Raw genomic sequence first — 26,626 nt, 5'->3', positions numbered from 1 at the left:
AAGGAAGGAATGTCTTTCTCCCTCTTGCTGTGAATGCAGAGTGTATTGTTATTTTCTTCACCTCTCTCTTCTTATCCTAGTTGGTCTTTCCTTCCTTCCTCTCTCTTTCTCACCGCTCTCTTGTTTTAAGCCACATTACAAGTGTTACTCCGGGTAGGACGGTGTCTTTTTGGGGTCTGATAGTTGATCCCCCACTGTGGTCTCTGGTGGAGTCTTTGAGAGGTTTGGAGCAGACGTTCCTGCTTCTCGTACGATAAATCCCATCGGCATTGGTGACGCCCTGACTTTTACATTAGCTCCACCAGCAGATTGACATGTTTGGTTCAGAGTACAATGTCTGGAGAACCATTGGATTGCCATGACATCTAGTACAGATGCTCATGTTCCCCACCGGCTGAAATCCTCATCGGCTCAATTGACTTTGTTGCAGGATGACTTGCTAGGATTTGAAAACGCTTTGGACTTGACTTAGGACGTGAAAGTGGGACTTGTTGGTCCTGACTCGCAACTTCGGACTTGTTAGCCAAGACCTGAGACGTACTTGGGACTTGAAAAACATTCTCTGTAAGAAGCGGTCGCAGCGCAGGTAGCTTTGAGAGAACGGGGCCTCCCTCCCTCTGCTCCCGGGCCGGAGGAGGAGCCTGTGCGCTGTGAATCGGTCCGAGACCTTTCATTACCAGTTCCTTGTGGTGACTTTAATACCACGTGTAAATGCAAAGGGCTGGGATCAAATGAAAGTATCCGCATCCGATCTCTAGATACAGATTGCATGCTAGCACCACCTGTCAATGGGCACTTAGCCTTGTTTTCCCCTTAATTAGAGGCTCTCTGGAACAAATTTCCTCCCCTTTTTGAAGTTGGGGCGTCTGCTTGATATGCAGTTTGAACTAGCTGTCACTAATAGGGTGCTATCTGCAGTAAGGGGTCAATGTAACACGCACTCAGATATCAAAGTCTCTTCTCTGGATCCATCCCATCTCCTATCTCGTCCTTGATTTCTCCCTCAGGTTCTCCCCTTCATCTGTCTGTCCTCAGCTGACTCACTGCATCCGTCTCCACACCTCCGTTCACGCCCCCACCTTCTCTCTCTCTCTCTCTCTCTCTCTCTCTCTCTTTCTCTCTCGCTCTCTCTCTCTCTCTCTTCCTTGCACCATTGCCTCCTGTTCTGTCTCCCTTCGCTCCCCTCCTTTCAGCCCTGTCAGTTTCACCGTCTCTGTGTCGACCGCTCTCTCCGTCACTCCCATCACTCCGTCTGGGTCTCTTTCCCTCTCTCCTCCCCTTCATCCATCTCATCTTTGCCATATATTCCTTTGCTTCACATTCATCCTCTCTTCTCCCCCTCCCACCCTTTGATTTCTGTCTATTCATTCATCTCTCCCTCTCTATGTCCTTTACCTCACCTTTGCCTCATCCACTCTTCATCTTTACTTTGTCCCTTTTATAAGCTTGCCCTTCTTAGTGCTCGCTCCCTCCATCTGCCCTCTCTTATCCAGCTGCCTTGTCACTCTCTACCTCCGTCTGTCTCTCTTGCTCCATCCTTTCATGCATTTGTACAGGCGGAGGGCAAAATGAAAACAACCTGAGAGAGGGCCTTTGAGGGCAGCTACACAGGGAAGCCATTAAATAAAATGATTGATCTATTTCCTTTTGATTAGCGGTTACGTCAAAAACAAGGGGAGAGAATAATGAAAACACCATATTCCAGTCAAGTTACTCTGACTACTGTTACTATTTACAACCTCAGACTTTGCACCAAACCATTTTCCCATTTATTTTTCTCTCCTTCCTGTGTGTCCTCCCACCTTTCCTCCTCATCATCTCCCCTGCCACTGTCCCTCCCACTGCTCCACCCCCACAACCCCTTCACAGGTACCGTTTCTTCTGACTCTGCCACTCTTCTTCCCTCTCTGATTGTTGTCATACCGCCCGCTTTTATATGGCGGCGGCAGCTTGTCAATGTGTCATCTTTTTGACTGAGAAGGCATCCTCTCACTCTTCACTGCTTCTTGTACTTCTGTCTCTCTCAGCTGTGGTAATATCAGCATATTAAAGTGTCAGTGAGGAGGCGGAATAGCACAATCTATAAACAGAATAGATGCACCCACACTCATACTCTCATTCACCGAGGCATACAAAAGTACCCCCCCCCTCCCCAAAAAAAAATGTGATGTCCAAAGGCATCAACGTAGACACACACGCACAGTTGCACAAAAACAAACACAAAAAACGATGCGCAGGAACATTATTCGAATACCTTTTCATCCTGCTTCCTACCTCACAGAATTCCTGCACAATAGAAGCAATCCTGTCTGACTGAACGTGTATGCAACAGACACGGTGTGAGATACATGCAAGATATATTTTATCTGGGAGGCACACCCTGTGCGTGCGTGCGTGACGACTGTCTGCAAGGGATAAGAGCGAGTGTTTGTTTGAGACGGGGAGACCGCCTCTGCATTCAACTCCAGCTCTGCCTTTGAACTTCTCCTCTCTCAAGGTTCAATTTGTCCATAATTTAGCTGTAAACGATCTGTCCTTTGTACGTCGAGTGTGTGTCGCTCAGCGGCAACACGCTGTGTGTGTGTGTGTGTGTGTGTGTGTGTGTGTGTGTGTGTGTGTGTGTGTGTGTTGCCGTCAGGGGATGTTGCTCATTTTGTTAGATTGGTGAGCCGCAGTGCTTATGATCCCAAAGTGGTATAGTTATACCCCAGGCTCATGGTGTGTGTGTGTGTGTGTGTGTGTGTGTGACTTTATGTTGAAGGGAAAGCGTTGGGCCATCTGTGATTGTACACATGTGAGCGACACATGTCATGCAAACGGCTCCTGACAATAACACAGGAGAGAGGGCAAAAATAAGTCTGACAAGCCAACCATGTTAACGTCTCAGAAACGTTTTATTTTTCCCAAAGTCTATTCATTTCTTAGGCAGTGCTTTTTCGCCCAGGCTGTGCATCGCCCCATCAAGCTCCGTCAATATATATCTCGGCGAACAATTCCTAAAACAGATGCTTTGATTTCTGGATTTTTTTGTGAACGTAGGAAACGCAGGCTGCCGTGTTTTAAACATGGACACACAAAGGCCCTGAAGAACGTTCCTGCTCCTGTAGCTGCAGAGACTTGTGGCTACTGACCAACACAGGAACGCTCAACCGCTGCTCACGTTAACAGATGAAAAACATCTCCCTCCAGCAGCTTAGTCTATTTTAACTGAATAGAGCGTGAACACATCTTAATTAATGCAAGTCAATGGAATGTCTGTTAACGGCCGTAACTGGTCAATTTTGTTTTCTGATTCTCGGTTGCATATTTTGTTTTTGTCTTTTTTGGAGATGATAAAGAAAACTTTTGCAAAACGCGTTACAAAATAACCTCAACTCAGGGCCCACGAATTTGCCTTTTTCAAATGCCACAGAGTTCATCAATGAAATGCAAAATAGCCCTAAGCTGTAAAAAAAAGAATTGTATTTGCAGTTTTTGACAACAGCTGCTGCAAAGTTGGTCCATTTTGGACTCTGCTGGGTCTGCTCACCATTCCTTTGTAGTTTTCTCCACCAAACAACAAAAGCAAAGGCTCTCTCAGCTCTGCTGGCCAGTCCAATAAAAGGTTTTGACACATGATTTTGACATCAAATTCCATAGCCTCCGGCAATTCGAAGCCTTTTTTAAATACTGCATATGCTTTATACACCATACTTCACATTATAGCGGGTGTCTGCACACCTTTTCCGCTGATGTGGCGTATCAGGCACATGCTGAGCTATATTAGGCTGTGGGAATTGTGTTGTGTGTATTATATTTCAAATGAGAGTGACATGATTTACGAACATACCCAGTATTGAATTGCAGCAATACAATTAGACTGATGGGGGGTTTTGAGGACCGATGAATGGCGTTATGGATTAAAGCCATGCTATTTTGTGCATCTCAGCACCAGTTTGTTTCCTTTTCCTGGCAGGGGGAAAAAATTCCCCTTTAGCCGCTTTTGACCCACAGGAAAAGAAAACCCTCCACCGCACTAAATTGCATGTTCCCATGGACAATCGGCATCTTATTGAAAACAAAACCTCCAAGGTCATTATCCAAAGTGCATCAAATCCATCAAAGGGTGACAGTGACTGGCCGATGCTCATTTCACAACAGAAATCCGATACCGTGACGATGCTGTATTGACGGACGAATAAAAGACTGAACGGATGATCTGCGTCGACACAATACAACGGTACCTCTGAAGGCCAGATAATACACCTTTTTTAATATACTCCTGTATTGAATGTGACTAAATGTCACATTTGAATAATTTCCGGTTAAGCGCTTCATATTGACGACCGGTATTGATCGCTTTAACGGGGTAATATTGATCGCCTGAACGGTAATATAATTAAATAAACCGTGTAAAATCCATCGTAGTGAAGCTTGATCACACTGAATGGATCGTATATCACTTTTCTCCCCTCTATTGAAAGCTGATCCGTTACAGTAGAAGGGTTAATATCTAATTCCAATTTCTAATAAAAAAAGAAGTAATTCCCTCTGTTTTTTGTTTTAGTAGTGTCTAACAAAGTCACCGACACGACTGCATACCGTGTAAAATCCACACTCTAAGCGTGGAACACAATTTGTCTAATACCTCATGTTTAATGTTGTGGTTATTTATTTTTTTTTGGTAAAGAAAAACATTCCTACCATTACATTCTTGGTATGAGGCAAGTGAATAGGCTGCCATTAGTGATGGTGAGATGAAGCTTCCTGAAGCATTGAAGCTTTCCATCCAATTGGTTCGCTCATGTGCCGAAGCTTCATGGAGCTTCATTTGCTCTACTGCGCCACCTAGTGGACAATACATGTAAAACAGGCAGAGTGATCATAACGACACCATGGCTTTGGTGTGTGAAGCTTTAAATTGAATAAATTATGTTTGTGACGCCAATACATCAATTATTAACTTATTAATATTGTGTCTATCTTTATGATATATTGGCGGGGTCAAAATCAAAACTCGGAACAAATTGGGAGAGGGTTGTGATGTGACTGTGGGTCAGTGGTTAGAATATGACTTTCAGTCAGAGGATCGGTGTTTCGAGCCTCGGCTCCGCTAGTCCATGTTGATGTGTCCAATTTTTTTAAAGTAAAAATAAGACCTTTTCCACAGTGCTGGGCTTTTTGAGACTATTTCGCCTGCTTTATAAAATACCCTTTCACAGGCACAGATGAAGCTGGGTACAGAGAGGAAGGGGGGGAATCCATTGAGTTTCTCTGCCTCTTATATTTCAAATCGCACGGCAAACCCACAAACCATTTTCTGAATCAGTCACGTGGTACGGCCGGCTCGCAAAGCTTCGAACGTCACCGCATACGTCATCGACACAAGCCTCGATACGCGCTTCACCAAAATCTACCTGGATTACTCGGCACGCGCATCGAAGCCTCGACACGAAAGGACACATCACTAGCTGCCATGTGTGCGTGTGTGTGTCAGTTCTTTAGAGAGATTCCTATATTGCATTTAGTTGTGCAATGCAACAACCAGATGGGCAGATAAAGAAGCCGCCATAAAGTTTGTTATTTTCAGAAGTGTCACCACAATATTGTGCCTTTTTTTCGTTTATGGAAAGCAACACTGCAGACGAGAGGAGAGAATTAGACGGAGTGTGTGTGAATATATATTTTGACGTGCGTCAGAGAAAACAAGAGAGCATTGTTTTGGGCTTTATTGCTTTTGCTATGTGTGCATCCATGTGTGTGTGAAAGAGAGAGAGAGGAAGAGAGCAACAACCATTTTCTCTCCTCTTTACTGTGTGGATATGGAAGCGTGCGCACGCATTAATGTACAAGGGCTCGAGTGAGAATGGGAGCACAGCACCTGGTTATTTGTCTGTTTATGCTGCTAATTAGTCTTAAATGACCCCTCTCCATCTTCATCAGGAGAAAGAGTGACAGAGAGGGAGTGCGAGTGAGACAGACGGAAAGAAACAAGGCCTCGCGCTAATTGACAGAGAGTCTGACAGACGACGGGGGGTGAGGGGGGGAAGGGACACGAGGTGAATCGGAAGAAAGTGGAGCGGCGGGAGGAATAAAAGCACCGCAGCCTGCCGGACCAAAGGTTCAGGCCTGCGTCGGTTAGATATGTTTGAGTCCAGAGAGGATGCCGGCGTTAATACATTACACTGTGAAACCACACGAAGGTGATGCATTGCAATGCCTCGTCTCCATCCCTCAATTTGTCACGGAGCTTCTTTGCTTTCTTCTCCTCCTCTCTTTTCTTTCTGCTCGCTTTGTCATTCCTCCTTTTCACTCCATTCCTTCTTTCTTAATCTGCCTTCCCTTTTCGTTTTCCCTCCTCGTTGAACGTCGGCTGCAGCAGCCAGCGTCTCCAGCTCTCTTCTTGGCTTTTGATTTCCTTTCTTCTCGAACGTGGGAGTCGCTGCCACATCAGCGATTATTCCCCCCCGCCTCCTCCAGCTTTCCCCGACCCTTTCACACTCATGTTCATGTTTCTTGGCAGAGTAAAGTATGAAAAGATGTTCGAGAAAAGGTCAAGTCGGTATTCATATACATTTGTTCATCATTAACATGCTAAAAACATGCGTGTACTTGTTTGAAAATTGTAAATATCCTTCGTCCTCTCCTCCATACTATCTTCTCCTCCACCTTGTGAAGAAATTCTCTTTTTATTCTTTCTCTTTCATCCCTTCATCCTTCTGCTTATCCTCTCTTCTCCTGCTCTCTGCTTCTCTGGACTTTCCCTCTTATATTTCATTTATTTATTTATTTTGCTCATGGCTTATTGAATTTGTTATCCCACTCCCTCCTCCTCCTCCTCCTGCACGCTCCTGTCCATTTCTGTCGACCTCAAGGAAACGCATGCGGCAGTAAACAATCTGCATCTTCTCATCTGGCCACTTAGTGAGTGTGTGTGTGTGTGTGTGTGTGTGTGTTTGTTTGTCTGTAAAATAAGCATTGACACGATAAGCTGCACCGACGACATGCCTATAATAAGCTAGATAATGCTTCTAATAATCGTAAATGTATGCGTGCGACTGAATTGGGTGTAAAATTCCCTGAATCAGCCTTTACAGTATATGCTTTGATGTTTTGTGTATGAATTCTGATGACTGCATGTCTGTAAGCACTGGACCCAGCATTTAGCCATTTTGTGTAGTTTGCCCGTGTGTGTATGTTTTAGTGTACACCCGAACATTAGTATTTGTGTGTGTGTGTGCGCGAGCACTCTGAGGAGTTTTGTGAGCACGTCATAAAATCATTTTAAGGTGATTATAATTGTTCAGCGACGCGTACAGTGAGTGATTGAGAAGTAAGCAGAGGAATAAGAATGAGGTGTGTGTGTGTGTGTGTGTGTGTGTGTGTGTGTGTGTGTGTGTGTGTGTGTGTGTGTGGGGGTATTTATAATAATGGTAAGGATGCTCATCATGATTATAATCACAGCAGTTGTTGTATAAAATGTTTTTTTGTTTTGTTTTTTTAATGCACAGGTCCAAACTTTACTCTATCCTTTTTAATATGACATTTTCTGGACACATACTGTACAATTAGATCCCGCAGACGGGGACAGTTACTCATTATTTCTGAATTGGGATAATTATTAGTAGCCATTTGCAGTGACTCAAGATGGCATTTAATTTATTTATCCCTTTGAACGCAAGGCTTTTTTTCTTTGTTCCGCTTTAACTCTGTTTCTGCGTGCTGTTGGCAGTCACTAAACGACTTGCTGGGACATTCTTCATCTTCTTGAAGTTTTCTGCAGCGCAGTAGCAGCTCTGAGACTGTGCTCACACACAGCGTTGCTTTGGGCTGGATGCTAACATGTTTCTCTGCCAACGATCTTTTCTGTTGAGGTCTTATTTTAAATACTCTGTCTCCTGTGACGTGATCCTGGCAGGACGGTGCACCCCCACAAGAAAATGCCATTTAAACCCAAGGCCGGAATTAATGAAATCCTAATTTGCATGAATTACCATGACCTAAATGATAAATTAAAGTGTAATTTCCATACGTTCCGTCCAGTAATCCCCTTTGGATTCCTCCTGAGCCTTTATCCGCGGGCCTTGGGGCTACCCGGCTAAGTCGTATCAAAGAAGGAAACCAGAGGATTCAGAATCAAAAGGTGGTGGATCATGGGATAGGCCCTGGGACAGATATGCATTTGGGGGTAGCGGCAGACAGGGTGGAGGTTTACATTAATCTTCTCCCTAACTGAAAACAGAAGAAGTGAAGCCTGCTTTTTTCTTTTCTTCTTAACTTAAAATGTCAAGGCTTCCTCCAAAGAGGAGCAGCAAAAGCTGCTTGGATCCAGCTGAAGACTCACTAATAAAGACGTTTCATTTCTGACGTGAGTCTGGCACCACAAGGGATTTGTCAGTCCACGATCCACTTTGCATGATGACACGCTGTATACATTCAACCCGCCGAAGCCCACGGGCGGGGGAGAAAATGTGCTGGAGCGCAGTCTATTTGAATCGACCAATCGCTGGTCATGTTTGTCAATATTGTTAGAGCCCCACTCCCCCACACGCCGACTGGGTGCCGCTTGCATTGGAATGATTCACCAGCCGTTTGAGTCAGGGAGACGTGAGGGGAATACAGTGGTGGGGGGATGACAGATGAACTCCCTCCCCGGCGAGACGTCGAGGAAGCTTCTCAACTTTGCATTGGCTGTCCCGCACTCGGCAGGCCTGCCTGTCACGCTGGGAACCGCAAAATCCCTCTGAATATCTACAAACGATATGGCGTGCGTCTCTTTCTCTCTTTTCTAACGCAAGTACACGTGTACGTTCAACGCATCAAAGGCTCGTCTGCAGTCTCCTCGGAGCGTAGAGCATTTAATTGGCATGGTTTCCTGCTGAGTTTAGATATATGAAGAGGAAGACCCAGTGGCTCCATCCCGCTGCAGTGTACAGTTAGGTTGCATGGTTCATTTGTGTAAAACCTGTAAGTGAAAAGAAAATACTGCAGTGAGTTGCACTCCAATATATATGTAAATGTAGCATTATGTTTGTTAACATGTATAAGTTTTAGTTTGCACACATCCCTGAATGCATCAGTCGGTGTGCAAGCGTGCTCCCCCATCCAAGCGTACATCTGCTTCTGCGAATGCTTCTGCAGAGTTGCAGAGAAAGTGGGGGTCAGGAGGTCAGCAGTGTGTTCCAAGTATAGACCGTGCATAAGGTCACGGCGTGACGTCACCCAGTAGTTTGTTGACTGCGGATTTGTGTGCGGCAACATTTCGTTATCCACAAATCACATAAAAAGACCGACCAGTTGTTCCTGCTGACAATTATTGATTGCTTTATGTTTGCCTTACTATAAAACATTATGAGCCACAGCGTAGCATCGGGTGACATCCTCCTTCATTAGATACTGACAGTACTGTACAGTGGATTATTTCCTCTTGTATCCAAACAGTTGCTTAAAAGTGCAACCCCTAGCCATGTCAGGAAATGTCCTTTTTATTCTTATTGTTTTACAATAAAAGAATATATTTGTGACCTGTTTCTTTTAAGATGTGCATCCTCAGTAGGAACCAACAGGGTGGGTAAGTTACAGAGATTCAACGGACATCTTTCTATTTTTCTCCCTCTTGTCTATCCTCTTCTTTCCCCTCTCATACTGTCCTCTTCTGTACTGTAGTCACTGTTCTAGTTTTGCTTATAAAATGTAGTTTACAGGAGCCAGAACATTGTCATATAAATACTTGGTGCACATACTGAGCCTAATTCTCTTTAGTTATCTGCAGCTGCAGGCTGAATTGAGTTATCTCTTTGCCTGTTTGCTGTTTCTCTGCGCTCTTCCTCTCACAGTCTTCCTCCCCGCTAACTCCTGTACTTATGCTTCCCTCAATATGTTTTCCTCTCCTCCGCACTGCACACGTCATTCTTCTCTTTCACATTGTATTTATTGCATACCATTTCTGTTCTTCCCAGCTGTAGTCCCGCCTCATTGTTGCCTCCATTTTGTTCCGCCACATCTCATATTTTACACTTCATGTTATCTGGGCCGGTCTGTGACTCACAGCTTGTGTCTTTATGTGAGCATACATCTATCTCCATGTGTGTATTTCTGTGTGTGTCCGTTTACATAACAGGCATGTTGTGGGTTTTTTTCCCTCCATTTGTTACATACGTATACACCCTGATTGTTGTGTATCTTTCTGTGTGTGTGTGCCAAATGTGCAGTGTGTCTACTGATGCATTTTTAACTGTGTGTGTGTGTGTGTGTGTGTGTGTGTGTGTGTCTTTATCTGGCCTCCCTCTCTCTTTCTCTGTTTGTGGCTTCCACCGTGCAATTTTCCGAATGAGAGAACTTGGATTGCATTTTATCAGGCCTATATGGGCTTTTGCATTTTTGTGTGTGTGTGTGTGTGTGTGTGTGTACTGCCGTGCATCTGAGGGTTTTGTTGAGTTGTTGCTAGTGGACCTTCTTGCAGACTTGTGCTCCACCGTAAACGTCATCCTTTAAAATTAAAATCCTGATGTAAACGCTCCGGCCCTCTTAACTGAGATGTAGTTCACCTCTTGACGGCCCGGCAAATAATCTTTCTACATGACTGCTGCAGCTTATTTCGAAACTTGTATTTGTTTTTCTTAAATTTGAACAAATCGCTAAAGCACTTATCTTTTTTGGGGGTTTTTAGAGGCAAACAAATACCCCCTAGTAACCCAAATTATCAAGTTTGAACATTGCAGTTGATTAACCTACTAATTGAGGAAGCAGTTAATGAGTGACAATGAATTATGGGTTGGAAATAACATTTCAGCCCCTACAATGAAAGAGAAAAGAATAAGTGCTCCAAGGACAACTTGATTTGTTAAAGTACTCTCATCGTGCAGTAGATGATGCTCTGCAAGGTCACAAGAATAATAAATGGATGCTGCTACTCTTGGATACATTACCTGGAAAACACATAAGATTGAAGCACATATAGTGTAGATACATGCATTGAGTGTAGCAGAGTGTGAGGTTATAAGGAGTCCATGTGACTTAAGAGTTGACCGTTTATCCCGGTTTCCACTTTGACCATACCATGAGAAAGTACTGTAATGTATCTGAAATGTGTAGAGTCCGTTTCTCTTCTCAAAGGTTTATAATCAAATGATTCGAAGAGGTTTCATTTCCAACCAGGCTCTGAATCGGGAACACCAACCCGGTCGAGTCAATATGGAGCTGTTGAGACTGACATTCGGTCAATATCTAAGTTTAATCAACCGGCATGGTGTCTTCGAACGCGCCCCGGCACATCAATTTTACACAGCAATCTACAGCGTATACGTGGGAGAGTGCTCACTCACGCTGGATCCCGGGGAAGGCCTTGAAACCCGGCGCACTGCAGAAGTCAAACGCAACATTAAGGAGTGAATCACACGGCACATCAATCTGCTTCTGACACTCGGCCGAAACGCTAAAGGTCACACCTCGGGCAGCGATCTCGGTCCGTTTAGCCTCCAGGGAGTTGATCGTGAAGACGGTGCGTAGACGTATGCGCTAAATATTAACGGCCCCTCGATTCATCGATCACTACATCGTCATAGAATCATTTTCACGGTGGCAATAATTGATTAATCCAGCTGTGGCCAGCCATGTGGCATCGTGAGCAGATGGGGCATGTTTTTCATTCCAACTCGCCTCAGCAGGCCATTTCACTCATGAGTTGCTAGCCCTCTGTACTTGAAGGAGCGCTAATCAGCAGGTGGAGTCTCTGGTTGCAAAGGAAGGCCTCCAGACGTAAATGAGGATAATTGTGCGCGATATATCTGTGTGATGTGGTGGAGTGAACGGATTGACATCTTTTCTTTATGTCTCCACGACTGGTGCGCGGAAGGTTATTCTGGTGTGAATGTATTTCAGAACCACCGCTATGATGAATCCCGTCGCAACGATTAGCCGCTCGCCTCGTCCTCATGTCAGCCGGGGGCGGCGCCGGAGAATCTCAGAAACCAAAACCGAGGCTGCTCTAAACCTTTTTTGTTATGTTAATATCTGCTGCAATCCGACAGAGAGCCAAGGTTGCGGATCATTTAAAAGGCAGCGCTAAAGAAACCCCTCAGCAATGCGCTTGTTTGTTGTTTGTGGTAATTATCTTTTTTTTTTTTTCAATGTCTCACAGTTGATACAACGGTGACTTATTGCTATTTAAAGAGCGTGTGTATAGCGTGGCTGAAAAAAATTAGCTAATGAGATGAGTGTTTTCATTGCTTATAGCATTACAATATTATGTTTATCATATGGATTGTGTATTATTGGGTTATAGTAAGAGTGCCGTTTGTTTAATCGTTTCCTTTCTCTCTCTTCCTTTCTCTCCTCGTCTTATCTACAGGCTCTCTCTCTCTCTCTCTCGTCTCTCCCTTCTTTCGGCCTTTCTCATCTCGCCATCTCGTTCCTCGCCGCCTCCTGTACGCCGGAGTCACTTTGCATTCGTCTCCTCGCTCTTCCATCTGCTCCAGAACAAGGGAAGCAGGAATTAATTAATGGGCTGATAGTGAGGCCTGAGAAAATAAGGGGAGAAAAAGGGCTGAAAAGGAGAGGAAATCTAATCAGATCGGATCTTGTTTTTGTGTGTGGCTTTCTGCTGGGTGTGTGTGTGTGTGTGTGTGTGTGTGTGTGCGTCGTCCATATTTCCCCCCTCCCTCCCACACACACACACACACACACACACACTGCCTCCTTGCCTTGTCCGCCTCCACTCATGCCCTCCAACTGTTTTTCTTGTTTACATTTCTCTGTTTACCCAAAACGATTCTTTAAACACATTTTTAGCTCCAGCCATTTTCCACTGTAATTGGAAAAGCAATTATTCCCTTTTTTTGGAGTCTCTTATGCATCCTATTTCGTCGTCTTTCCTCTCTCCTTTTCATCCATCCTTTCTCCTCACCTTTCCAAGGTTTTTTCTCTCTCCTCACCTCCTTTTGATAACTTGTGATTAATAACCTCCCCCTCTGTTCCTCCCTGCCCTCCGTCTCCTGTTCTGTTTGGATTGGCGTATAACGAACAGGCGGCGTAGTTTTCGGGCTGCCAGCTAAATTGATGTCAAAATGCCATCCTCATGCCACAATGATTCAAAATTCTTATTTCCTCCCTTCTCTCATGCAGATGACTCGCCTGTCTCTCCATTCCTCACCCGGCTCCCTCTTTTTCTTCTGTTTGCTGTCTAAAAGTGTCTCATGAAATTCATACACAACAAGATGGGAGGCTCGATGCCTCCCTCCCCGCCGCCTTTCACTGCCCGTCTTTTGCGTCATATTCATTTGTTTTTGCTTCATATTCTCTCTCGCTTCATTTACCAGTCTTTATTGTCCTTTCCATCTGTCCTTCACACTTTATTCCAACTCAATTTCTCCTCTTATTTTTCTACGTGGGCCTATTCTTTCTTCTAGGTTCAAATCTTCCATCTATCCTTTTTGATTCCTACTGTTGTCTTTATTTGTGTTCATCCATCCTTCCTATTCCCTCGCCTTCCTCCGCTAACACTTTCTCTGTTATCCTCTTGTTTTTCTGCATTTCCATTCCTGCAGGCCCCACTTGGAAGCACGTTGGCTATATTTCCATTTGTGTGTGTGTGTGTGAGTGTGAGTGTGTATAGTGGTACATGCGCTCACATTTGGAAGACAAGAGTCTGCATTAGTTTGACTGAAATGAGAAAATGCATTTCAGCCTTGCTCTTTACCACTAGCCCCGGAGCCATCTTGAAAAATGTATTTACCGGAGACGCGTTTTATGTGAATAAGAACAAACCAGAATGCCGAGGAAACGCAGGCACACACATACACACACACACACCCTGGTACAGTGCGGACTAACACTCAAATGAAGTTAGGAAATCAAGTGTTCACTTCAAAAGGAGCAAATGTTTTGCATTTGGATGCGACAAGGGGAGGGGCTGTAGACAATGGAAGATGAAAGGACGAGAGGGAGACGGCAGGTGAAGGAAAGGAGGAGAGGACATGTGAGGATAAGGAAGAAAAACAATGCAAGGAAGGGTTTTTAGGTGAAGGTGAGTGAAATTAAAAAGCAATAGAGGGGAATAGGATTGATCATATTTTTAATTGTGCTCCTCTTTCCATCCTTCCCTGTTTGCATCATCTCTTCTTGGCTCTCACCTTTTCCTGCAGTACACTCAACTTCCTCTCTTCCTTCCTTCTTTCCTTCCTTCTCCCCTCATTCAGCAGGCTAGCTTTTTCCTCACTGTTGCTAACCAAAGCCACCCGTCTCCAGGCGGTTGCAGGCTACTTATTCGGCGTACACACGGGTGGTAACAATCAGACTCTCACCGAGACGGCGTTTAAGCGCTTGTCCCTTGATGTTGAACCACGGCTCTAAGCTCCTCTTTCTCCCTGATGCCTCTCAAAATGATTTCCTGAGGATGAACCCGCCTCCGCTCCTCCCTCTCTTCCCTTTGTCAGTATTTCAGTCTCACCCCGAGTCATGCCTTCTTCCTCAATCCATCCCCTCTTGTCCCACTCTCCCATTTGTCTTTCTCATCCTTCCTTCCATACCTCCTTCCCACTCCCATCCCAACTCCCCTTCCACCTTTTCTGCCTTTGCCTTGGTTTCTTTTGTCCTCCTGAGCGAGGGCCAAATCCGATCTCGTTCCACGCTCCCACTTTTCCCACTCGCTCTCTCGGTTTGGGCATCCAGCTTTCCATCCACCTCCACACTCCCACTGTGCTTCCCCTAACGGATAGCTGTCATCTTGTCTCTTCTCTTTCACTCATCTCTAAATCTCTTCCCTCCTTGTGGATCTCAATAGTTGAATATCATATGTACTTTAACTCGCCGCCCGTTCGGTCATATATCTTCATCTCTTGCTGCCTTCCTCTCCTCACTGCATCCTATTCTCTCTCTCTCTCCTTCCCTCTTCCCCGTTAGTTCTGGGCGCGCGGCCACCGTCTTCTCCCTCAACGAGCTCCGAGTGAAACGACTGAAAATGATATGCAATTAGTACTGAGCCTTTGTGGTCTCGACGTGTGCGAGCGCGTACGCACATGCGACGGCTCGAGACCGAGTTTGCGTGCTTTCCTCTTAATGTGAACGCACGAGTCCTCCGGTTCTAGTGAGCATCGGCCTAATGTGTTTCCCGTGTTCCGTGATAATGTCGGGGCGACTCCGGTGAGCGCAGGTCTTGCGTGTCTGCTCACGCACGTGTGCACGTGGCAGATATCATGAGTGCTTTCCCTGGTACTTCTATATGCATGTACATTTTTGTGAACACTTGATGAGTCTGCAGGTGCCCAACCTTCCGTCTGAGGTCAGGACATTATACATCCTCCGCTCTGATCTGCCCAACCCTGGCAATCTCACCTCCTGCATAACTCAGGGCGGACACGATAATTCATTTTAATAGCATTGCATTTTAATGAAACCTTCGTCGTACTCTTGACTCCGGAGATGACCCTGCAGTAGTTCTGCTATCCTCTTTTTTTTTTTGAAGGGGAACGTACATTCTTGCTTTGAAAAGCATATGCGCCCTTTTGATCGACATATATTAACACCAATAAAAAGAAAATGGTATTGTCAGGATTTATGCATGTTGGTTCATTAGACAATATGTTTCTGTGGGTTAATCCATCTAGACTAGCAGCATTTTTTTAATAATTAATACAACCAGGTAAACTCATATTACTTAAAAAGCTATTTTCTTTAAACCAGTTGTTCCCAAAGTAGGTGCTGCGACCCATTGGTTGCCCAAAAAGGCAAAGCCATGGTGCGTTTTCATAAACTGTTCATCACAATAAAGAAAGAAGCCAACATGTACGCAATGATGCTCCGTTTTATGCATTATCTAACATATTTAAAGTGAAAGACATAGGCGATACATATTCGTTACCGTATTAAAACCCAGCCCATGGTCGGTGGTGGCCAAAAGGTTCAGTTGTGTTTTTTTTCTTCTATTTGTATCGGTGACATTATTTCTTCAAAACCAAATAGCCACAGGACGAGAAGCCAGATCAGGCTGAATTAAACACAACTCTCTTGCACTGCACCTGCACATGTTCAGTGTTAATGGCTCCACACATTTATAGTGCTGGACGTCTTTGTACAAAAGAGAGGCAGTTACATTGTCTTTGAGTGTAATTACTAATATTCCACATTATCTACCATGACGTGTTGATAATAAGATGTTAGCGTTGCTGTCATAATGGGCTGCTCTGTCGGGCTCGAGTGTGAGCGACTGCTCTGGCATCAGAGGATAAACAACGTGTGCGCGGCGTTGACCCAGACTCCGGATGAAAACGCTCCCCTCATCTTTGAAGCTACTTGGAGGGAAGCCGGTTTAGTTCAATCGGAGTTTAGACTTTTGCCAGCACCACGAGACCGGATGTGACTTGGCGTCCTTCAAAGTGGTGCTTTAGTCCAAAAGCGTTTTCCCACCATGGCTTTTCTGAACTGAAAACTTTGACATTTAAACTCATGTTTTGTAAGTATTTATTAATAGCTGTCGTACGTGGAGCAGAGGTGTATGTATATACTTTATGCCCGAGACTTTTTTCTTTTTAGCTTCAGCTGTCTGCAGCCTCCTATAGTGATATATGTTATCGGTGTGAGGAATATGTGTCAGTTGGGAAGGATTCACACTGCTTATCCCACAAAAGACTTTTCAGGTGCCGCTATAAAATGTTGCTAATATAGTGCTTACGGGAATGCATCCAATGCTGAGCTGTAAATAATTTGAGCCTCCATGTGGTTCTGCTGTCAAATACATGCATCTCTGGGCGTATTGGAGATTTCATCAGAGAGCAAATTCAAGATGTTTACAAGCAGGCGAGGCTGTGTAAGGTTGTTGCTCAAATGCAAAATGATGTGCTTGGCTGTGAGGTAAAGGCACTGACAGAATTTCACACAACAGATTCAGTGTGTAGACTTATATTCTATGACACGTGTGGGGGTTTCTTTCCATTTTTCTTTTTTAAATTCTCAGAGATCAAATATCAACTTGGCAGCTATTGAGAAGCCGGAAGAAAGGCAGAGGCAAGCAGTCAGAGATGGCAGGAAAGTAGACGTGTTATTCTTGGCACCTTAAAACAGCTGTGCGTACTTTAGCATCGTCAGAAAAATAAAGGATAAATTCACACCTTTGACACTCAAAGGACCTCAAAGCGAGCCAAAACGATGCCTGAGTCAGAGACATTAAAAAAATAAGTTGAATGAAAAAGAATTGACACAATATATTGTCTGACATTTTTCGGAGACTTTTTTGTGTGTGTGGAAAATGCAAAATGACGGTTTGGAGAAGATTTGTAGGGATGCAGATGGTGTGAATGTGCAAATTCATGAATAATATGTCATCAGTCAGAAGAAAAGGAAAGATTAACAATGCATCCTAAATGAATGTAACGACACTATTAATGGTTTATATATTGGCTGCCAAAAAACAAAGCAAGGGCTTATTACAATGTTTATTTCCTTAACTTTGTGGGGCTTTTCCACTTGGCTGCTTGTAATATGATTATGTGCTCATTTTGGGTAATATGCACCGCTAAACCTCAATATCACCTGAAAGGACGAGGGCCTTAAGGCAGGTCCTGCATTAGTACGTAATTGTAATCTACAGGCCTTGTACTGTAGAGGGGGGCTCATTTAAAATCGAGTTTTAAGACCTTATTATTTCAGTTTAAATTGTGCTTACATGCCGCATATTCCTAAATAAATTTCAGTTTAATCCCATTTCCACAAACTAATTGACACCGAGCAGACCGTGGGCCAGGTAGCGTTGCAGCTCAGGAGTACTTCTTGGTTGTTGGGGCTCGAGGCGAAATATAATTAAACTGCCATGTAGTCTGCTGTGTGCCCAGTGCTTGATGGGTATTTATTTACATGATGCGTACACACAGTAAGAAGAGAGTTGAAAGAAGTGGAGGCCAACATCTTTTATGATTAGATTTAAGAATCAGCAGGTGGAACAACTGAAATCACATTTAGTTTTAGTCATGGGTAAATGCTTAATTCCATAATTTAATCTGGATGTGTGCTAAGTACATTTTGAACACACTCTTTGCTCACATGGTGACAAGAATTAAAAAAAGGACCTTTTTAAAAAAAAAAAAAAAAAAAAAAAAAAAAAAAAAAAAAAGCACAATATACAAACATCTGTCTCAGATCTCTATAATAAGACATGTAAGAAAAATGTAGCTTGTAGTTTTTGGAATAACTTTTATTTACTGGAAAACCTCCTCCGTAGGTTTTTCACAGTTTGAGAAATCCCCAAAATAAAGTATCAGTTTGCCTCTCCAATCCAATAGAACTTCTTCTCACCTTCATCGTTTCCATTTAATGAAATCCTTTCAGAGTTTCTCCCTACCTCTCTATCTTGCTCTTAATAGTTTACTGCGATAACTGCGCACACGCCACAAAACGCCAGATTTTAAACACACTGACTTCTACGTGATGTGGAAGCTTCCCCGTTGATGGCAGTGTTGTCTGACAGATGTTTCAGGTCAATCCTCCTCTCTCTCTCTGGGTAACTAATCCAATGTGTTCTCCAACCGCTGCGACCAGCGTCCTTCACACTCACACACTCGTGTTGTGAGTGTGTGTGCGCTGTAGTGCACGTTCCTACTTCTCCTCTCGCTGAAGGCGTTCCACCCTCGTCCTCTTCCTGTGCCGCTCGGCCTTTTTGTGGAACTTGCTAATGATACGAGGGACATTTATTCTGACGCTGGCTGCACTAGGGGACATATGTTGCCGCAGGCTCTTTAATTTGTCTGAGTGAAATTAGTATACAATGAATTCTATAAACCCTCGAGGGTCCTCATTCAATCAGTGTTGCCTTATGTTTTCAAAGTAGAAGAATTATGCCAGGAGGAAAAAAAAAAAAAAATAGGACAAACTTGATGAGAAAAAAAAAGTCCATGATTGGATGCCAAGTGTTCAGGAAATGTTCAGTCGCTCTTGTTTGCCACTGAAATGTGTTTATTTACAAAATATTAAGGACTTCCATCTTTGGGGAAAGGGAGCTTTTAGTGCTCACTAATGTCCCCTCATAAGTTGTTATGGCTGTTATCTTATATTTCTCGCTTTACCTCACTTTTCATGAATGATTAGATAGTGAGTGAACTACTGATGGAACAAATTGATAAGAAAGCAAATACTTCAGCTTTAGTTTCTTTTATTGCCTTCCTCATGTGTGTTATTATACCCATATTAGTATGCTAGGAAAAGATCAGAAGCAGTATGCAAACACAAAAAAACAAATCTCATTTTGCAGAAGGCAAGCCAGCATACCCGTTTGTGTATACTGTATGTGAGCAGGAGGGTCAAAGTTCAAGGTGACGAAGTAGTGTGACCCAACAGAATACTAAATTAATACTAAATTAATGTGTTTCGTGTAAAAAGCAAGAATCTAAAAGACGTTTCAATGCATGATGGAATGATCATTGATAATCATCAGACATATACCTCTTGGCAACAGTACACTTGACTCACAAGATGGTAGGAGAGGCAAAAGCAACAAAGTATTTTTGCCTTGCAGTGTCCTTAAAGGGCTGTAGCCTCGGGGAGCTCACAATGTGTTGGACTCCACAAAGACGAGAAACTAATCTAAGTCTGGAAACAAGCTGGCATCCAAATTAAACAATAAAGTGCTGGGAAACTGAGAATCGTTTCCAGAACTGCTGTTGGCGACATCGCTCATAATGTGACTCATTTGGTTGCGTCCTTTATTATTTAAGGACGCGAGCAGAGCTGTCCAAGAAACAAAAAATAAAAACAAAATACCAACATATTCATGGAGGTTTAACAGCAAACATGACGTTAGCGCCTATCCGAGTTCTCAAGACTGGCTCCGCTGACTCCACCAACACATTCCACACCAGGCTGATGCATAATTGTCCTTCTGTTTGACCAGAATGTGGAAAACGGATAATTGAGACATTAAGGAGACAGAAGCCAAGACGGTGTCCATAATCCGAGCTTGCTTACTAATGTGTGCGCCTCCTGTCTCTCATTCACCCTTTGAGCCGCCGAGGCCTCCCGCTTGTCTCGAGTGCGTTTATGTTTGGTGGCGGATCGAGTGCGGGGACATTTAAGGAATTATGTGTCCCCATCCCTCTTCCGCTGTACTTTAAAATGTGCCTAGAAAACAACGATGAAAAAAGTGCTCTGCTACAGTTTTGCCTGTGTGTTAGATTGTGCAAGGTCACGAAGCTTAACCCAGCAAGTGTCATCCGAGCTTCACATTTAAATAAATGCATATAGATGAGGTTTCAACTCATGGAAATAGAAGAAAATAACTGCTCTATGTCCCTCTCTTATTTAAATTATTTCTAATATCTGGTAATTGCTGAATAAGTATTTGCATAATGTAATCCTGTGTGCGCGCGTCCCGGCAATGTATTTGTTAATATCTGTGAATGAGATGTACTTGTGTGTATGTAAGCGTTGTGTATGTTTGAGCTGGTGTGAAGGTGTATTTTACTAAAACATCGTTTTTAATTGGCAGTTTTATTCCTTAACTTTTGAAATGTAATCAAGATGGATAAAGCAGCCAATAACAGTTTTCTCACTTTTGTATCCAATGCCATGTTTTGCAGATGGCAATCTTTGCATTACAGTGTACTGTTTTTCCACTTAGTTATGATGAGCCCGTACCACAGAGCTTATCAGTATGTACGGCCGTTTGTTCATGTAAGCAGAGACTCTGCTTCTTAAGACCAGAACACACCGGCCTACGCTTCCTCGGACCTGGTATATTGAACATGCGTACTAATCTTTAATCAAACAAATGATGTGACGCACAGATAGTTTATCCCCCCAGACTGCACAGCCGCCACCTCCTCTTCTTCCCCATCATCCACCCATCTATTTTTATGGGTTTATTTTTGCTTAATCTTTATTAGCTTTTTTTTAGGTCTTAATGGTATCATTAAGTGCTTTACAAATAATTAAATGATAATGAAAGCCAGTTTAACTTAATTCAAGCAAAACTGTTACTCTTTAAGACCGATCAATTAGACATTTACAGATGTTTTCAGACAATTGACATTGCATGTGCAAATTAGTTTACATATCCTAAGAGCTAGTTAATTGAGATTCTCAATGTTGACACACGTTATGTTTTATATATAGAACTCTATACTTTGTATACTGCTCGTTTTCCCAGGGTTTCAGAAACATCAAATTATTAAGTTGTGTTTTAATCGACTTTGTTTTTGCTATTAAGAGGTATCCATGAGGGATTGTTTTCTTGTCACGCGTCGCAGATTCATCTGTTCAAATGAATAGTGCTGGGGGAACAAAAATCCTCTCATCAACTGCAGACACACACCCTCCTCATTCTGGTTCGAGGCCAAGCATAGCTAAAGATGTGTATATTGGATGAATGGCCTCACTGATCTTTACACCTTTTTCTAAGCAGAAAAAATATATTCTCCACAGTGACATCAAGGGAAATTAAGGGCTAATCGCACCATGTTCCGGGCTTCAATCAATTTATTCACCTCATCGCCTCTCTCTCTCTAACAGCGTGGACCTGGTGCACGCCCAGCTGCATGTGTGTGAGGGCCGCAGCCTGCCAGATCTGGGCCTCAAGCAAGACAAGATCAGGGTGAACGGCTGCGCGATCCAGTGCAGAGTGACGACCGAGGACCCGGCCAGAGGCTTCCAACCCGACACGGGAAGGATCGAGGTAGGGGTCATCTTCAAAGGACTTAGAGGCCTTTCGCGAACAGAGCTCGGGGGAGCACGTGTGGACAGCTGACACATTTCTCCTCTTGACATGCCGCTTATGAAGTCTTGAGAAAGTCTGCAGGCCGACATGATGTGGAAACAAAAAAAAGCATTTACAAGTAGTTTTGAAGTTATGTTTGATTGAAGGATGATAAAAAAAAAACTCTCAGTAATCACACCGTACCATACTTTTATACAGTTATACAAACTGTCGTTTCGTTCAGTGTTGTAACAAAAAAAGCTTTATGGTAATGAGATAACAGAATGTCCTCGTCCCATGTGTTCACAGCCGCAGCTGCAGAGATCAACCAGTGCTTGAATTATAGGTCTGTCACATTGATCCATATAGTAGCTTTCATGGCTGTAATTATAAACGCACATTTCCATGTGCGGTCTGAGTGGGCCGACGAGATTTCCCTGTGTTCATTCCGTACGCGTGACTGAATGAGTGTGTTCATCTTTATCTGTGGGGTGTATATGTGTAAGGGCTAATGCCCGACGAGGTGCCCATTGTCGAGAATTAATAGGCAACGTATAGCGGATGGTTGCCTCCGTGAAGTCCATTCATTTTTTATAATGCACACTTCAAAGGGCTTTATCCCGCTTCTAGCATGGTCACTTGCCAAAGAACATGGAAGTTAAGAGCCTTTTTATTTGGTTGCAACCAAAGGTTTCTCTGGTAACCCTGAGGGTTGCTAATAATACACATTACGTTTAACCACAAGACGAGCTCGCTATCCAGCCATGTCCTTTTCCCCAAATCAATATCAAGAGTTTAAAAAAAATTGTATCATAATAGTTTAATTAGTGTGTGAGGGGACTGTAAATGTGATGGATAGTATTATTAGTAAGTTAAAATGGGTGGTGCAACGTACTTCTCGCAGCTTGTGTGAGGCCCTGAAGGACCAACGTAAATAAGAAATTATGAATACAATCTCTTTTAATGTCGCAACCTCAGTAATTGAGAATGGTGAACAGGAATCAATCAAATCAGGAATTAATGGACACAAAATTGAGTATTCACCCGTACGAGTGCATTCATTTGTATTTAGCTTATAGATTTGTGTATCTTCAGGATTTTTTGCTTTGTCTGGTGGGATTCAGATCGCGTGTCTGTGTGTGAGAGGACCAGTGATTTTCTTTGACAGAGTTCACACATGAGAAGACCCAAATGTCCTCATACGAGTGCTCTGCGGATCCATCCACAGGCGCATGTCCTGTGTATCTACACCGTATGCCATTTCTCATTGTGTCTCTACAAATCTTTCTTTCGTTGATGAGATCTGATCCCTGGATGCTTTTTGCTGTCACATCCTTTTGCCCTTCACCTTGGACTGTACACACTGCCCCCTCTCTTGCTTTATTCCCCTCCTATCATCCTCCATTCTCCTTCTTCTTAAATGTGTTTCTTTTTGCAGACTCTCCATTAGCTTTTTTTGGGCCTTAACGGTGTCAGAAAGTGCTTTGCAAATAATTAAATGGTAATGAAAGGCAGTTTGAAACAATAAAAATGGCACATTAGTTAAAACAAGGTTAAATGAGAATGTTTATCAGAAGTAAAACGAATCAAGCCGTAATGATGATTTTGACCTCAGCAGAGCACATTGCGTAAAAGCCTTGGGGGCTCAATGGCTATGGCTGAGTTATGTTTGGTCTGGAGCCTAGACTCTGCTCAGCGTGGGAGGATTCTGCTTGAGGGGAACAAAAGTGAAATGAATTCTTTAACAGTGCAGATGAGAGAAAAGAAAAACCAAAACAAGAAATACAATGTTATGTGCACACACTGTCCTTTAGTGTCCTGTCAGACCAGGGAAGCTGATCAATGATATTATAAAATTCTACTGCAATTGGCAAACTATAAATTTTCAAGCGACCCTCATGGTTTTCATACCTTTTCCACCTTCTTATGGCTTGTGATGGATGCCGTGAATAAAATACTGCCATTGCTGCCTGGCGACGCTGCTGTTTGAGTCCTTGGAGGTGATTGGATTCGAGGTGCACCGGTGGCTTTTCCAATCAAACAAATCATCTGTCTCTTGGTTCTGGGCGAGGGAGGGAAACAAATGGTTGTGTTGTGCACACAGATTAATTTCATTTGAATTTGAGTCCATTAATTGATCCCCCAGGGTATAGTTATTTTAGTTCATTAACACTCTATGTGGCTCGGTGATCAGACCAAATGTTTTAATTCAACATTAACCTGATGAATGACCACATTCCGGTGAAACATTTATGTTTAATATTTAGCTTTTTGAGCTGTATTCAAGTCGGCAGCATACGTTTCGAATTCCAACTTGATTTGTAGACGCGGAAAACATACCAGCCATTCAGATTGCATCCCCATTATGTGGCATTCTCACTTCCAGGGGCATTATTAGTCGCTGTGGAAATAGCTGCTTGCACTGTATAGTCCTTTATCAACACATCTGAGAGGAGCAGCAGAGGAATAGCTTGTGACCTTTCCATTTACAGGACTTTATGCCGTGTTTCCATCCCATATTTTCTCACTTCAGCTTCACACGTCTCTTCCCTCCCAACTATATCACAATCAAATAATGTACTTTCTCCCCTTCTCCCCCTCTTCCACACATTCCCATTTCACTCTCCTTTCTTAATGATCTCATCCCATCTCTTCCCCACCTCCCTCTTTTTCGCCACCACTCCCACGCCATTTAGCCGCACAGCTGAGCTATGAAACGTGTCAACAGAGCGACGAACTCCCCCCTCCTCCTCCCACCATTACCATGCAATATGAATGAACCAAACACAATCAACACGGAAAAGCTGGGATGGAAAAACGCAATGAGGGACAGATGAATAAATTATTACCCGAGGGCTGTGACCAGGGCTGTGACAAGGTCATCGACTGAGCGACGCAGTGGAAGGTGAATGGCAGGATGGCGGGACAGTCGTCAAGCTACGGGCTTCTGGTCACTCGAGGTGTAACTTTGATAATTCACTTTGACGACTGGAGACGATCCTGATTTATCAGACAGCCCACAGCGGGACACCCACCCACATCCTGCACATGGCATTGTAGAGCATCGAAAGCGTTTCCATCCTCATGAAGAAATGAGGAAGACGACAGAGCAGGAGGCGAGATGGAAATGGGGTCTTAAGGTTTGAACGAAGGGAGGGAGAAACAAACATAAAAGAGCTCAAGGAACCAGGAGGAGGAGGAGCACGTTTTTGACCGATGGATGGTTTGTGGACAAAACGGAAGCAAAGATCCAATGAGTCCTTATTTTGCATCTCCTTGACTTTATTCTGCTCCTCTGGGGAGAACATAGATAAAGGGAACGGGCATATAAGAGCTTTTTTTTAATTTCTCTTCTGTTAATGGAGCTTCCAGAGCAGGTATACGAAAGGGAGACGGGGAGCAACTAAAGCAAAGTAGGCAGGATAGATTGTGTGCACTGAGAGAAATAGAGCAGTATTAAATACAACCATTACTCAGGTCTAACCCACAATTGCAGTGTCCTCCCCCCCCCCCCCCCCTCCCCACCGCATTTTTATTTTGTATTTTTTAAACACTACAGTATGCACACAGCGTTACACGTTGGTGAATATTCGAGACCGAAACTCGTTCATTATCATCAAGGCTGAATGTTGGACTGTATACAGGCAGTACAGCAGCTCTGTATGAGGGGAAAAATAAATACAAAATGCACCTCATCATTCATTTCAATGGGGCCTCAACATTGGCACAGTGGTGGTGCCAACATAGAGTACAGAGTTGTAAAGTAGTACCGCATTGTTTTATAAATCACTGTGAGGTGTTTGGCATCTGAAAGGCTCATAATGTAATTATTACTTAACCCGGTTTCCTGACTTTGTATTTCATCTTCCCACCAGTACAGAACTTGAACGCACCCCTACCAACACGATCCCTGGCACGCCGTCTCCGCTGTCCCTTGTGGCGGACTGATCTGTCTGCCAAAGAATAACCGATACGCCATGTTGAATCAAACTTTGCATAAAAAAATGGGCAACCAGAACAATCACAGGCACATAATCACAGCCCAAAAGTTTTCTTTTTAAGGCTCTTTACATTTAAGAATTACATTTTTAAATCCAAAATGTATATAAATGATCCATGCTCATATACTATTAATCATAGCTTCATGCAATACTGAGAAGCAGGAAGGAAGAGTAGTTTTTAATTGGCAGCTCCGTGAGTGAAAGCTTTGCTGCTGCTGTGGGAGCAAAACACCGTCTGGTAACACACTGGAGCAAGATGTGAACATGTTGCAATCATAATGGAATATCTCGACTAATAAGTGACTAGTATTTTTCTTATGTCTCAAATTTAAGTATTGGCTCATCCGTCTGCAATTTCCTTAAAAAAAACCTCTTTTGCTTCTCATTTAATACCTTTTTATGTTGCAATAAAATTCCAGTGACACTCTTAACAAGATGTTAATGTTTTAGTGTGTGCGTGGCAGCGCACATGTTTCGGTAGAGGAGCAGGGGTCCGTAATAAGAGGAAGGTGTGGAGCAAGGGATGAAACGGGAGACGGGGATGAGGAGTGATGGATGTCATAGCGGGCGGGTAGCGGCGGCCCTGTCGACAGAATGACAGCGAGGGATGGACTACGTGCTTCGGGATCAAGCAAGCAGGGAGGGAAGGAGAGCTGGGGGAGTATTAAAGCAGCACCTTGACATTTTGTATTTTGATCTATTTGTCTTCGGCAGACACTCATCGCATTCAGTGTATCCGCCAACCTTTCGGCACGTAAGCTGTGATCAGTTTTGCTTGGTGAGGTGTGAAGCGGATTCCAACGAGCACAAGTGGAAAAGCCTTTTTTACTCCCGCGGTGCGATAAGTGGATGATAAATACAATTTACCGAAGCCCAAAATCATGTTACACCTGTAAAGTAAAGGGATGGAAATATGGCTTTGTTGTACACTGCAGGAAAAAAAACAAAAAAAAAACATGGGTAATCTGATACT

At 43.5% G+C, this 26,626-nt stretch overlaps 1 protein-coding gene across 1 annotated transcript in view; it reads left to right on the top strand.

Moving 5' to 3' along the window:
* The window catches only part of pcxb (pyruvate carboxylase b), a gene marked incomplete at its 5' end in the record, with an annotated part of 237,021 nt that overhangs the window by 41,743 nt on the left and 168,652 nt on the right, over positions 1 to 26,626 (top strand). The window contains one exon of the mRNA XM_079215460.1: positions 21,469 to 21,631. Within this exon, the coding sequence (XP_079071586.1) occupies positions 21,469 to 21,631 (163 nt within the window). The remainder of the gene's footprint in view (positions 1 to 21,468; positions 21,632 to 26,626) is intronic.

The sequence above is a fragment of the Taurulus bubalis genome (assembly GCF_910589615.1).
Source record: "Taurulus bubalis genome assembly, chromosome: 3".
NCBI classification, from domain to species: domain Eukaryota; kingdom Metazoa; phylum Chordata; class Actinopteri; order Perciformes; family Cottidae; genus Taurulus; species Taurulus bubalis.
Note: the sequence above shows the minus strand (reverse complement) of the source record. Positions and strands in the feature narration are given on the sequence as shown.